Source organism: Peromyscus eremicus, chromosome 1 (assembly GCF_949786415.1).
Source record: "Peromyscus eremicus chromosome 1, PerEre_H2_v1, whole genome shotgun sequence".
Lineage (NCBI taxonomy): Eukaryota > Metazoa > Chordata > Mammalia > Rodentia > Cricetidae > Peromyscus > Peromyscus eremicus.
The window spans coordinates 157,191,912-157,205,801 of NC_081416.1; the positions used below are offsets into that span (position 1 = coordinate 157,191,912).

A 13,890-nucleotide genomic window follows, 5' to 3' on the forward strand; every position below is an offset into this window, starting at 1 on the left:
CAAGCAGGCGAGACCCCAAGGGTGTAAGGAGAGGGAACCACGATAATAGAGGACCCATCCTGGGGAAGCCAGCGTGCTCAGGGGCGTGAAAACAGGAGAGAGGTGGCCTTTCTTGGTCTCTGCTGAAGTTCAGTGGGCATTCCTTGCTCTCATCTCTCCCCCGGCACACCTCCACCTGCAGGTGAATGTCCTTGCACACTTCCAGGGTTCGGGAGACACTGGGAACTCCGGGACTGCAATTAAGTTCTGAGGTTGTAGGGACCCTGGTGTTGAAGGAGTGGGACACCTCTGTGAGTGGCCCAGCAAGGAAGGGTTTGGGCAGCTGTCATTGAGAGCTCAGGGGCCCTGGGAGTGGAGCAGGGGAGCTGGGCGGGTCAGCCACCCCAGGGGAAGAGTAGGCGGGAAAGACCAAGGGAGGGAGAAGCTGACCCAGACACCCATCCTGTTTACCTGGATGGAGGGCCATGCGTGTCTGTAAGAGCTCTCAGCCACTCTGCTGCCTACTCACCACCTGTAACCTTCCCCAGGGGCCAGGGAAGCCTGGAGAGGGAGGAGGGGTCGGCACAGGATCACCCCCTGGCCCTCACCCTCGGTCACGGTTCCAGTGGGGAACCCGAGCATCCTCCCCACATCTCATCCCTGTTTGACAAGTGTGACTGCTTCTCTGTTCCCAGGGGCCCTGGGCCCTCCCACCTGGAACTGTCTTGTATCACTGGGCTTCATCACCTAGTTAGGAGGGGCTGGTTTCCATCTGCCTTTCTCAATGTCTCTCAGTCAGTCTCTCCCCACCCCAACATCCGCACCCCAACTTGTAACATTCAACACTTCTCTGTGTATAAACACCATTCCTGACTGTCCCCCGCTCCTACCTCCCTGCTGTTCCATTGCTGACATTTAGTTATAATAGTACTAATAATAATACTAATAATAATAATCACAGCTCCGGTTTGTCAAAAGCTTTCTATGTGCCCAGATTTCTACGTCAGCTTCTGTATGGTAAGAATCATGCAGCCCTGAAAGATGGCTCTTTTTATTACCCCATTTAGAGACGTAGACACTACTGCTCAGAGGACACAGAGGGCCTGTAGCCGAACCCAGAACCAAGCCCAGACCTGCCTTTGGCGGAGCCTGAGCTCCTAAGCCTTGTCTGTCACTCCAGTGTGTCACACCGACACTTGCTTGTCTAGATGGAATTGATTTTGATTTTGCTCTGGAGTTATGTGGGAAGAAGGGATGCAGGGGGAAGTCTGGATCCCCAGGATGAGTGTCAGAGCCTCTAGTCCCTGAGCCCACTGATCCCACTCACAGGTTGGGCAGAGGAGGAAGTCAGGACAGAGAGCTCACTGAGTCAAAAGCTCTTTTATGGTCCCCCTGGCCAGGTTTCCCGTGCCTGCTCCTGCACACCTGCCCTGTCCCATCTCCATCAATGCTCGCTTTCTATAGACCAGCTTACTTTCTTACTAAAGACTACCGTAGGAGCCTGGCATGGTGGCACACACCCCAACACTTGGAAAGTTGAGTCAGGAGAACCGTGAATTCAAGGCTGGTTCAGGCTATATAGCAAGACCCTATCTCAAACAAACAACAACAACAAAGAATATCAAAAGAAAATATTTTATGGGTTGGCCAGATGGCTCAGTAGGTAAAGGCATTTGCCACCAAGGCTAGCCATCCAAGTTTGATCACCTGACCTCATATGGAGGATTCAAAGTTGTCTTCTGAGTTCCACACATGCACCATGGGGCATGCACACACAGAGAAACATACACACAAAATAATAATAATAATAATAATAATAATAATAATAATAATAAACAGAATACTTTATATCACTCATAAAAATAAGAAACAAGGATCATCTGTCCTAGGTAGAAATTACCCGAAAAACACAGAGTAAAGCAAAGAATAGCATTGTTTTGTAGCTGGCTACAGTTCCTGGGTCTTCTTTGCTATAAAGGAAAGTTAGCTGGAGAGATGGCTTGGTGATTAAGAGTGCTTGCTGCTCTTCCAGAGGACCTGAGTTCAGTTCCCTGTGCCTACATCGAGTGGCTCACAACTGGCTGTAACTCCCCTCCAGGGGATCCAGCGCCCTCTTCAGGACTCTGTGGCACCTGCACCCTGGTTACAGGACATCAAGAAATGGGTCTGATTTCTCTGATGCAGAAACTCTCTCCCTGCTGGCTGGCTCTCACAGTGCTGCAAGGTGCCACGCACACTGCTGGAGGAGAAAATGGTCTTCTCCAGGGTTGGGCCCTGCACTCCGCAGTACCACACTGCCATGAAAGTTACACCCTCTGGGCATTAGTGGCACCATGGCTATGAGGGGAACCAATCGCTTTCTGATCGGATCTGAGACCGGCTCCACAGAAGGGCTTTTCTGTTTGGTCCTGTAAACCAGGCAAAAGCCCATGGCTCGAGAGACCATAGACCCTGGAGGGAGACGTACTGGTGTTGACTCACTAAGTGGTCATGTGGTCAAACTACTTTCTCAGTCTTTATGTATATACTCATAGATTTTTGATGCTCTCAACCTTGATTGGAGAAGCTCCTTTTTTCAGTGGGCAGTGGTTAACATAGAGACTCCTAACTGGTCAATATGCTGAGAAGAAGTGACTGTGGGTGTTCAGCCATAGATGGGTCACCTCTACCAACCAAGGGAGTCAACATTCCCGCACCGGTGGGAGAGGACTCCTGAGGACCCACCCCTAGCTGAGGCGCTATTGGCAGTTGACTGCTTCTGAAGGAGAGCTAGTCACTTTTCTTTGGAATGTGGCCACTGGTAGGCTGCCCATTCCCCAGCAGATGGTTCCATCGTAACCACTTGCCCATGGTCAGCACTGCTGGACTCAGGGGCTATGAATAGTAACAATAACAAAAAAGAGGGAGATGGCTGGTGGGTCCTGGGGGGAGTTGAAGGGAGGTAATGGCGTGGAAACAATCAAAATATATTGTGTATGTCAGGTCCAAAGGAAACTCTGTTTCCTCACATTCTGGCCATTAGACAAAAGGCAGCATTCCTCATGAACTTGTGAAGGGAAACCTCTACCCAAGGAGCCGTTCCTCTTTGAAGGGTGAGCTGAGGTGCCTATTAACATACCAAATTGCATGCTGGCCTCCAGGCTCCCTCAGTATCTCAAGTACCTAGTTCTTCTCTCACACCCTCCGTAGCTCACAGGCTTCCCTCCCCCAGCACTCATTTCTCCCTATAACCCTGCTATTTCGGCTACGGCCTCTCCGTGTCCTCTCTTTCACCCTCTTTTTCTTGCACACACTCTTTTTCTCTTGGTCTCCATCTCTCACCCCAACCCCACCAGGTCCAGTCTGCTGGCCATGTTCAGTCTACTCTGCTCTCTGTCTGCCCTGGACTCTTCCAGATGCCTCTGGCTGTTCTCTCCCTGATATCAACAATAAAACCCTTCCCCTCGACCATACCAGGGAGCCGTCATGTTGTCAGTTTATACAGTACATATGTGTATGAAATTTTCAAAGTGTTTTTTTTTTTGTTAATTTTCATGAGCTGTGTGTGGTGGTGCACATCTCTGACCCCATCATTCCAGCTGCTGAGGCAGAAAGATCCTGAGTTCAAGACCAGCCTGTGCAACTCCCTATCTCAAACAATTGAGGGTGGCTGGAGTGATGGCAGCCAGCTCACAGCCGTCTGTAATTCCAGTTCCAGGGGATCTGACGCCCCACTCTGGCCTCCATGGACATTGCATGCAGGTGGTGCACAGACATGGGTGCAGGCAAACGCCCCCACACACCCACTAAAAATAAAGAAAACCTGAATAAATGCTCTAACTGGACCAGGAGGGTAGCTTGGTGGATCCAGCACTCGCCAGGCAAGCAAGTGCTCTTAAACCCTGAGCCATCTCTCCAGCCTAACCGATCTTTTTTTTTTTTTTTAATCATGGGGGTGGGAGCAGGAGCCTCAGGTCAAAGTGTGGCCCAGACCTGACTCCGACTTGGTCCTTCAGCATCAGCGTGCAGCCTTGTTCTTGCACCTAGTAGCATCCTGTCTGAGCCTGTTTTAGACTCTCTCTTCTCTTTACTACCTCATGCACCGAAACTTATCAGGTGGTGGTCAGAGCTGTAAAGAAAGCTGCCATTGAGGGGGCCAACTGAGAAAACCTAGCTGGTATTTTCAGCATTCAGGGTAATCAAGGAGAGGTCTTTCAGATCAACCAGTAGACTGACATCTACAGGAGGAAAACAAACCATCAGAGGGTATAGAACCTTCAAGCAGGACAGCATGCAGAGGCCCTGGGGCAGGAGCCTGGTGACTGCTTAAAGATCACTGCGGCCGGAGCAGCAGGAAGTGGGGGAAGCTAGAGTCAGAGAGGGAGGAAGACTTGGGGCCTTGAGGATTGTTGTGAGGACTTTGGTTTGGGGACAGCTGCTGCTTTTGGGAGCCCTCTGGGGGTGGGGAGTCCTCTGGAAAAGAAGGTCAGCTGACAGAGGCTGGCTGGAAGATAGCCTTGGGTCCGCACAGGTCCTTACTTCGTGCTATGGGTTCCAGGTCTCAGCCTGAGACTGCCACATCCTGTTCCTCTCCTGGGCCCCTCAGTACTCATGGGGTTATAGCCCTTCTTTAGAAGCGGCTTCCTCTTCTGTAAAGACAGGTAGATTGGAGGCTTGGCTGCAGCGGACACCGGAAGGACTTGAAACAGTGCACCAGGGGCCCCAGAGAAGGCCTCCTAGAGCAGCGGGGCTCTGTGACGCATTGGGATGCTTTCTTGGTTGTTGTTATCATTCTTGGTGATTTTTTTTGTGTGTTTGTTTGTTTGTTTGTTTGTTTTTCCGAGAACAGGGTTTCTCTGTGTGTAGCCCTGGCTGTGTTCTTGATGATTTTTTAAATTTTTGTTTTGATTTGCTTTTGTTTTGTCTTGTTTTGTCACAGGATTTAGTGTGTGTGTGTGTGTGTGTGTGTGTGTGTGTGTGTGTGTGTACATGAGGAGGTCAGAGGGCACTTTGTGGAGGTTGTTTTTTCTCTCCTTCCACCACGTGGGTCCTGGGGATTGAACTTAAGTCGTCAGATTTGGCAACAAGAGCCTTTACCTGCTGAGCCACATCACCAGCCCTAATTTTGTATTTTGAGACATGGTATTATAACATAGCCCAGGATGGCCTGGAACTCAGTATGTAGTACAGGCTAGCCTCAAATTCATGATCTTTCTTCTTGCCTTAGCTCTATAATCCCTTCTGCTATGATGCCAGACAGGTGCCACCACACCCTGGCTTATAGTTGTGTGGCACCCACCACACACATACACACACACACACACACACACACACACACACACACACACACACCTGTCCTTAAAAGGGCCAAGTCAGAACTTTGTTTATAAAGAGGGCTTGTTCTTAAGCACTGTCTTTCCTTGCTTCGGGTCACAGGAAGGCAAGCCATCTCTCAAATGGTCTGACAGCACACACGGAAGGGCTCCCTGGGTGGCCTTAGGAAGGGTTCCCCGGGTGGCCTTAGGAAGGGCTCCCTGGGTGGCCTTAGGCAGATCTCTCCCTCCGAGCCTCTTCTCCATCATCTGTGAGGGGGATAATGAGGGTATCTGCCTCCGGGTACTTGTGAAGACACAATGAATCATGTCTGTAAAGTGCTTAGCAGAGACCCAATAAGGACCCATAAAGGTGGCGGTGAGTAGTGAGGTCCCACCCAAATTCCTCACCCTGTTCTTAGGCATATGAAGAAACTGGCCCATCCTCTGTCTCCCTAGACCCACCCTTCCCAGCAGAGTGTCTCTGCCTTACTCTCATCCCATGGCCTGGCCCCAGTTAGCTCATGGGGCAGACATTTGGGTCTGATCTTGACCTCACCACTGGACCTCAAAGGGGAGATGCGTGTTAAACTAGGAACGCTTGTGGTATAATTACGAATTGCCACAGGCACCATGAAGGACAAGATCAGGGTGTCATGAGAGAGGATGGCAACTGGAGACTAGTCATCAGGTAGGATGGTCATGTAGGATGTAACCTGAAGGATGAGGAGGAAACATTCCAGCAGAGGGCAGCAAACTCCTCCCCCTCCCAGGAAAGAGAGGGGCCTGTGAGTCACCAGGGATCATCTTCCAGTCCCTTTGGTAACCTCAGGGCTACTCTGTCAGCAAACCACGTGAGAAAATGTGCATAAGAAGTAGCTGGTGCAAGGGCTGGAGAGACGCCTCAGTGGTCAAGAGCACTGGCTGCTCTTCCAGAGGACTCAGGTTCAATTCCCAGCACCTGGTGCCTCACAACTGTCCGTAACTCCAGTTCCAGAGCACTTGATACCTCACACAGAAATACATACAGATAAAACACTGATGCACATAAACTAAGTAAACTTTTTTTTTAAAAAAAGGAAATAGTCCATGCACGGACTGGCAAGATGGCTCAGTGGATAAGGAAAGCCAAACCTGAATAAAATCCCAGGGAATCATCCTTACAAAGTCATCCTCTGATTTCTTCTACACACTGGTCATGCCTCCAGGGCATGCGCGCGCGCGCGCGCGCGCAGCGCGCGCGCGCGCACGCACACACACACACACACACACACAAATACATAAATGCACAAATACATCAATAACTAAGTGCGATTTAAAAAACAGCCAATGCAAGCTTTTACTTGGTAAAAGAATATTGCCCTTGGAAAGCAAGCGTTGTAGGACACCTCCCAGAAGGGACTGGTCCATCACTGTGAGTCCAACACAGTGTCACCAAGTGTCTGACATGGTTCTAGTTACCAAAGTGCAGCCCACAGGTGTCCACAATATACTCTGACATGCACTATAAAAAGAACATGCTGATGACGGCACATGCCTGTGATTCTGGCAATCAGGACGTAGAAGCAGAGTGATCGAGAGTTTTTGCTGTTTTGCTGTTGTTACCATGATCCTTGTTGATTTGAGACAAGCATGAGCCATAGAGTCCCAATTGGCCTTGGGCTCGCCCAGATCCTCCTGCCCCTGTCCCCTGAGCACTGGGATGATAAGTGTGCACCACTACTCCTGGCAAGGATTGAGAGTTTGAGGCCAATCTGGTATAAATGGGAGAGCCTATTAAAACAATAATAGTAATAGTAATAATGATAGCAACAATAGTAATCCTTTAATCTCAGCACTTGGGAGGCAGAGGCAGGTGGATCTCTGAGTTTGAGGCCAGCCTGGTCTACAGAGCAAGTTCCAGGACAGGCTCCAAAAGCTACACAGAGAAACTTTGTCTTGAAAACAAAACAATAATACTAATACTAATGAAATAATAATAATAAGCAGGATGTCTCAGCATCTGAAGGAGACTGCAGCCAAGCCTGAGGAGCTGAGTTCGAGTCCGAGGCCTACATAGTGGAATGAGAAAGCACACTGGTACGCGTTGTCCTCTGACCTCCACACATGTGGCATGTGCAGGCCCACACACATACACGGGCAAAGTAAATAAATAAACACATGTGTTTTAAAAGGTTCTTCTGAGGCTAGACGGACAGATGAGTACTCAAGCAAGCTCAGGATGACAAGGGGGATCTGAGCGGAGAAATCACAACTGTCTGTTGTAAAACCTTTTTAATTGTTTTTTTGTCTAAAACATTTTCAGAGTGTTTCGGATGTTATGAAGTTATAGTACTCTTTTAAAAAAATTAAGATGGGGTCTCCCTGGCTGGCCTGGAACTCACTCTGTAGCCCAGGCTGGCCTCAAACTCAGAGATCCACCTGCCTCTGCCTCCTGAGTGCTGCGATTAAAGGAGTGTGCCACCTCTACAAAATAAGAGGGGTAGAGAGCAGTAAATTAGAAATATCTGGAATGTTGCTTTTATTGTGCAAATACAGGCTCCTCTGTGCCCTAGGGTGTCATTTTTTTGTTGTTTTGTTTTTTGGGGGGTTTGTTTGATGGTTTGTTTTGTTTTGTGTGTGTATGTGTGTGTTTTAAGGGGGTGTCCCCTGTTGGCAAGCACTCTGTGACTAAGCTACAGTCTAGCCTAGGCTTTTCATGGTCTCCCCAGCAAAGCCAAATTCCCCAGGGCAAGTGCCCTGTCTTAGTTCAAAGGCTGGAACTGGGGAACTGGAAACAGACTGCAGTCTTTGCCTGTAGACACCCCCACCTGCTTGACACTGGAGGAGGAAATCCTGCAGGAAGCTTCCCAGACACTACAGCTCTCCTAGTGCCCTGGCTGGGATTTGGGAAGCCACAGGGAGACCATGAAAATGTGAGGTAGCATCCCATGTGGAGTCCAGTAGTGCCCAGATGCAGACCTATAGCTTCTGGTGAATGACCCCTAGTGTGCCCTTGCCCTAAGGAATCTCCGTGCACCAACAAGGGTAATACAGACGTCTGTGCTAGCTTGTGAGACAAATGGGCACGAGGAGGCTTTGCACAGCCCTTGTGGTTGGCACTTGTTACCCCTCTGTGCCTGAGCAGCTCCTGAACCCTGGGACTTCTGGGTCTCTACCCACGTCACTGAAGAGGCTTGTCCATCTGTCCGAGAACCTCCCACCTGAGCTTCCATCTTCCCCCTGTCCAGTCGTCCCGCAGTCCGCCGCCTCCCGCTCTCCAGCCAAACAAGAGGGTTTGCAGCGCCAAGGCTCCTCCTTCCCCTCCACTAACTGCCCATGTGTTTTCCAACAGTGCAAGCCTCCACGAGACTCCTTCCTACCTGGGGATAACAGAACTTTTACCTAATTGGGCGGTCGGAGGGTTCGGTGAGATCATGCCTGGAAAGCACCCAGCGTGTCTTTATTGTGCAAAGGACACAAGCCACCATTGTCTCTTCCTGCGTACCACACACCCCACCGGCGGCTGATTCCTTCCCAGCTGCCTTTCCCAGTGCTGAGCACAAACACTGCCAAGTGTGCCTCGACTCTGGGAACTGCTCTCTTCAAGCCGGTCAGCCTGAAGTCCCCGGCAATGTCCATCCTGTATGGTAAACTTCCAGCTCCTTACACCAAGTGACGAGAGACAGTGCGAGCCCCCCACCCCAACCCTGCTCCTCTCTCTCTAGGGAGCACAGTCAACCATGATGAGAAGGGACAGTGTGTTCGTGTTTATTCACAAAGCTCAAAGCAGCCCCCTTAAGGACACCCGGAAGCTCTCCCCCACCCCCAGCTCCTCCAGGCTATTTCGGCTGATGTGACAGCAGGAACAGCATTCTGTTGCCTGGGCATCAGTTTAGGGCATGATGGCGGCGATGCTCTGGAAGAGAGGAGAGGAGGGTAAATAAAGTTGCGTGGCCACTAGGGGACTGAGATCTGGCCCCTGTTCCACTCTGGAGACGTGATAGGGAGACCAGCTGTTTATCTTGGAATAATGGGGAACCAGCTCTCCCAGGGAGATAGGTCGCAGGGGAAGGTACTCTACAGAAGAAGTCCTGTGTGTTCCACCTCTGAGGCTCTTCTGCCACTCGGAGTTAGGGTTGTCACTCACCCTGGGCCCTGGGCCCTAAGCTCAGGAAGCAATTAATAGCAGTTTCTGCTCAATCATGAAGACCAGAGTTTGGATCCCAGCACCCACATCAGGCAGCTCACAATCACCTGTAACTCCAGCTCTAAGGGATCCAACACACAGTGTACACACACACATACACACACACACACAAAATTTCAAATGTTTTTAAAAAAAGACAAAGCAAGTCTGTGGACCTAGACTAAGGACCCGAATCCCACAGGGACCTCTATACTCTCAACCTAGAAGGAAGCTACCTGCCAAGCCAAATTACCACTCCTCAGCTCACCCATGCAAAGCAACAGGAAAGGGTAGCAAAGGCATTCACAGGAGGGCTAGTACGAAGGAGAGGCAGCTAGTCACTGGGAATGGGAGGAGAGATGATGGGGAGCCCAGACGGGCACGTGAGGAATGGTTTCAGCATCCCCACCCTCCCTGGCTCCCAGATGCTCCAGTGCCCTGGAGGTGATTTCTGCCAGCTTATGTTTGTTTGTTGGGACTGGAAAGTACCCAAAAGCTGCAAGTAGGTGACGAAAGGCCAGAGCAGAGCCAGGAGAACAGGTTGGATGGTCTCTACAGAGGCTGAGTCTGTCCCAAAGGATGCTGACTGCAAGAAAACTATAGAAAGGGAATTCCAGGTTGAAGGGTGGGGGGTGGGGATCATGTGGGCACTCACCCTCCATAGAGCTGGGAAGCTGATAAATGGCTTGTTGACTGAGGCCTGGAATTCAAGGACAAAGCCAGTCACTGACCTTCAATCAACCACTGTCCTTGGGAGAGCCCCAAGTAGCCTCCACTCCCCTCTCCCGGCTCCAAACCCATGTCACACCCAGAGACTCACCCCAGATGCTACTGTAGTGGTTGCGGCCCCTCCGTGTTGGCCTGTGTACCCGCCTTGATGAGTGCCCTAAAGACAAAACCCAGATCGTCACTACCACCCCTTGACCCGTGATGGTCTCCCTCATTCCTTTTCCCCAGAAACTGGGCCCCTTGTAAGATGTCTGGGTCTGGGGCGGGAGTCCAGGCTGATCTTCTGGGTTCCTTACTCACTGTCCTGAAAACAACCCAGAGCCCCAGCTGCTAAGCCGATTGGGAGAGGTGGACAGGACTCCAGGAAGGATGTCTGCCTCTTGTTGACATGCCTCACCCAAGCTCTCCTTAAATTCAGTGTTAGGGAAATGTTTCCATCTTGGAGAAGGATCCCTCAAAAGACCCACACAAACACCACCATTCACCCTCAGCCTGATTTGTAATCACTTTTCTACAGTCTAGCCTCCAGCCTAATTCAGTTCATCCCCACTCTTGATGGCAGTGGGCCTGCCACTCAGCATAGCCTCCCCAGTTGCACCCCATCCTCAACTATTCTTGCCCCTCTCCCAGCCTCCACTTGGGTGTCCCACTCAGGGTCTTGTTCTTCACCCAGGACTCTCTCTAGTCCCCTCTTCCCCAGCCCAGCCCTCCATGGCTCCCTCCAAGCAGCAGTGACTCTGGGCTCTGAGACCTGGACCCATCCTCAGGACGGTGTCCCAGCTTGCTGATCTCAATGACTGCTCCTGGAGTGTGGAGAACTGGGAACTGGGCCGTGCAAAGGTCGGCCTGGTACTGGTCCCCAGTCCTCCTCGGCCCACTCTGTTGCTGCTTGCATGACCTCCAGCATCTGTTCCCTCTACAAATGGGTAAGAGAGTTCCCCAAACACTCCCCGCCACCCAATCTGGAAGGCAAAGGAAGACAACCACCTTATCGACTGGGCACTTGTCATGAGACCTTGGTGAGTCCCCTTGGCCTCTCTGAGTCTTAGTCTCCTTCTCTGGATGTCAGAGTCAGCACCCTCATCCCAACCAGCTCAGAGGCTTGTTACAAGGATGCAACACCACAGAGCTTGTCGCCAAAGCGTCTCCTCAGGCTCTGGGGTTCCTCAGTCTCTACCTGTTTGTACAGTGTCTCAGCTCAGAACTATTTCCTGGTTCCAGGAGAGGGGACAGGTTAGGGCCCCTCATCCAGGAAGACAGCTCCCCGATAATGGGACTGAGTCCCTTCCACCTTGTCTCAGGTGAAGCTTTGCAGACAAGATGGTTTAGTCCATCTGACCAGCTGGCCACCAGCTCTGTAGTAATGGAGGTGGAAGGAAGGGAACCCAGTGTTATGGTTTCCCAAGGGTTTGGCCTCTTCCCTCCCACAACCCCCTTCTCCCCAGGTTCCCCACCTCTGTTCACCTACATTCAGCAGCTGGTTGGCCTCCTTGCTGGTTTGGTTGACCCCATTATGAACATCTTGCTGCCACCTGTCCATTTCCTTCCAGGCCTGGCCAGCAGCATGGTGGACACCTTGGCCAAGCTTCTCCGTTTCCTTTCCAGCCTGGCCAGCAGCATAGCTGACCCCTTGGCCAACTTTCTCTGCCTCCTTCTCAGCCTGGTTGACCCCGGTGTGGACCCCTTGAACCACTTTCTCGGCCTCCTTTCTAGCCTGATCAGTGGTATGGTGGGCACCCTGGCCAAACTTCTCTATCTCCTTCCCAGCCTGGTTGACTCCAGGCTGCATTACTTTGTCTCCCTCTTGCCAAGCTTGCCCTGCCGCATAGTAACCATGGCCATGATGGCCAAACTGCTGTGCCTCCATTGCAGCATGGCTAAGTCCCTGATTGGCCCCCTGTACCACCCTCCCTCCCTCCTTCCCAGCCTGACCAAAGGCATTGTGAACACCCTGACCAACTTTCTCTGCCTCTCTCCCAGCCTGACCAAAGGCATTGTGAACACCCTGACCAACTTTCTCTGCCTCTCTCCCAGGTTGACCAAAGGCATTGTGAACACCCTGACCAACTTTCTCTGCCTCTCTCCCAGGTTGACCAAAGGCATTGTGAACACCCTGACCAACTTTCTCTGCCTCTCTCCCAGGTTGACCAAAGGCATTGTGAACACCATGACCAAATTTCTCTGCCTCTCTCCCAGGTTGACCAAAGGCATTGTGAACACCATGACCAACTTTCTCTGCCTCTCTCCCAGCCTGACCAAAGGCATTGTGAACACCCTGACCAAATTTCTCTGCCTCTCTCCCAGGTTGACCAAAGGCATTGTGAACACCCTGACCAACTTTCTCTGCCTCTCTCCCAGCCTGACCAAAGGCATTGTGAACACCGTGACCAAATTTCTCTGCCTCTCTCCCAGCCTGACCAAATGCATGGTGACCATCCTGACCAAACTTCTCTACTTCCTTTGAAGGTTGACCAAATGCATGGTGACCATCCTGACCAAATTTCTCTGCCTCTCTCCCAGGCTGACCAAAGGCATGGTGACCATCCTGACCAAATTTCTCTGCCTCTCTCCCAGGCTGACCAAAGGCATGGTGGGCCCCCTGACCAAACCTCCCTGTCTCTTTCTCAGCCTGACCAAGAGCGTGGTGGGCTCCCTGACCTAGTTTCTCCTTCCCACCCTGACCAAGAGCATGGTGGGCCCCCTGACCAAACTTCTCTGCCTCTTTCTCAGCCTGACCAAGAGCGTGGTGGGCTCCTTGACCTAGTTTCTCCTTCCCACCCTGACCAAGAGCATGGTGGCCTCCCTGAGCAAACCTCCCTGCTTCATTGCCCGCCTGGTTGACCCCGTGGTGGACCCCATGATGGATGATGTTGTCTGTCTCCTTCCCAACCTGTCCAGCGGCGTGGTTGACCCCATGGGTTAACTTCTCTGCTTCCCTTCCTGCGTGTCCGACGCCATTGTTGATGCCATGGGCTACCTTGTCCAAGCCATGGTCCAACTCCTTGCCGGCCTGGCTCCCCATGTGGCTAAGTCCATCAAAAACTTTCTCCACTTCCCTTCCAGCTTGAGTGATCCCATTATTGATGCCTTCAAGGGCCTTGCCCACCTCTCTCTCCGCATTGCTCAGCCCTCGGCTGAACCCTTCTATGACCTTCTCAATGGGGTCATCATGGGCTGCCCATGCAGGCAGAGCCCCCAGGAGCAGTAGGAGGCAGCAGGACCTGAGCAAATTGGCGAGATCCATGTTGTTGGGAAGGCGGGGAGGATGCAGAGAGGAGCCGGGGGAGCGAGGCCGCTATTTATCCTTTGCTTCCCTCCCTCTTCTCCACCCACCATGACTCAATTGCCCCTGTGAGGCTCTGACTTAGTTCCCAGTCAGGGAGGTGTTTCCCAAAGACATTTGGAGTTGAGCAATGAAAAGGAAGAGGAGGAAGACAGGATGAATCATAGAGAAGATCCTAGCATCTTTGCTCTTTGACCCGCTCAGGCCCTCCACCCCAGTACAGGGTTCTGCCCTGCCCAGCCCCTCCTGTTTGCCCTTCTTCCCCACTGGCCATCCTCCTTGCTCTTGAACCCACCTTCAGGCATCCTCCATACCTAACCACCTTGTCAGCCCTCTTAGAGATCTAAACATACAGCTTGCCCAGCTGGATAATTCTGGAAAAGTGGAAAGCAGTCAGAGAGGAGGACAGAACCCCAGGAGGTGAGGGAGTTACCCGATTT

The 13,890-nt window shown here is 51.6% G+C and overlaps 1 protein-coding gene across 1 annotated transcript; it reads right to left on the reverse strand.

Moving 5' to 3' along the window:
* Nucleotides 1-8,996: 8,996 nt before the first annotated feature.
* Nucleotides 8,997-13,471, reverse strand: Sbsn (suprabasin). Its single transcript, XM_059276058.1, has 4 exons — nt 13,058-13,471; nt 10,259-10,324; nt 10,094-10,138; nt 8,997-9,168 (listed from the first exon to the last, which is right to left on the reverse strand). The coding sequence occupies exons 1-4, from the start codon at nt 13,409-13,411 to the stop codon at nt 9,145-9,147; spliced, it is 489 nt and encodes a 162-aa protein (XP_059132041.1). The 5' UTR covers nt 13,412-13,471; the 3' UTR covers nt 8,997-9,144.
* Nucleotides 13,472-13,890: the final 419 nt, after the last annotated feature.

Bases quoted from the DNA above. Each gene is read 5' to 3' on its own strand.
- Sbsn (XM_059276058.1), bottom strand. From the start codon at position 13,411: ATGGATCTCGCCAATTTGCTCAGGTCCTGCTGCCTCCTACTGCTCCTG. The intron at 10,325-13,057 runs GTTGGGAAGGAG...TTTTGTCTTTAG, and splicing joins TCAACCACGCCGCTGGACAG to GGCACTCATCAAGGCGGGTA. The intron at 10,139-10,258 runs GTGAGTCTCTGG...CTTGAATTCCAG, and splicing joins CCACTACAGTAGCATCTGGG to GCCTCAGTCAACAAGCCATT.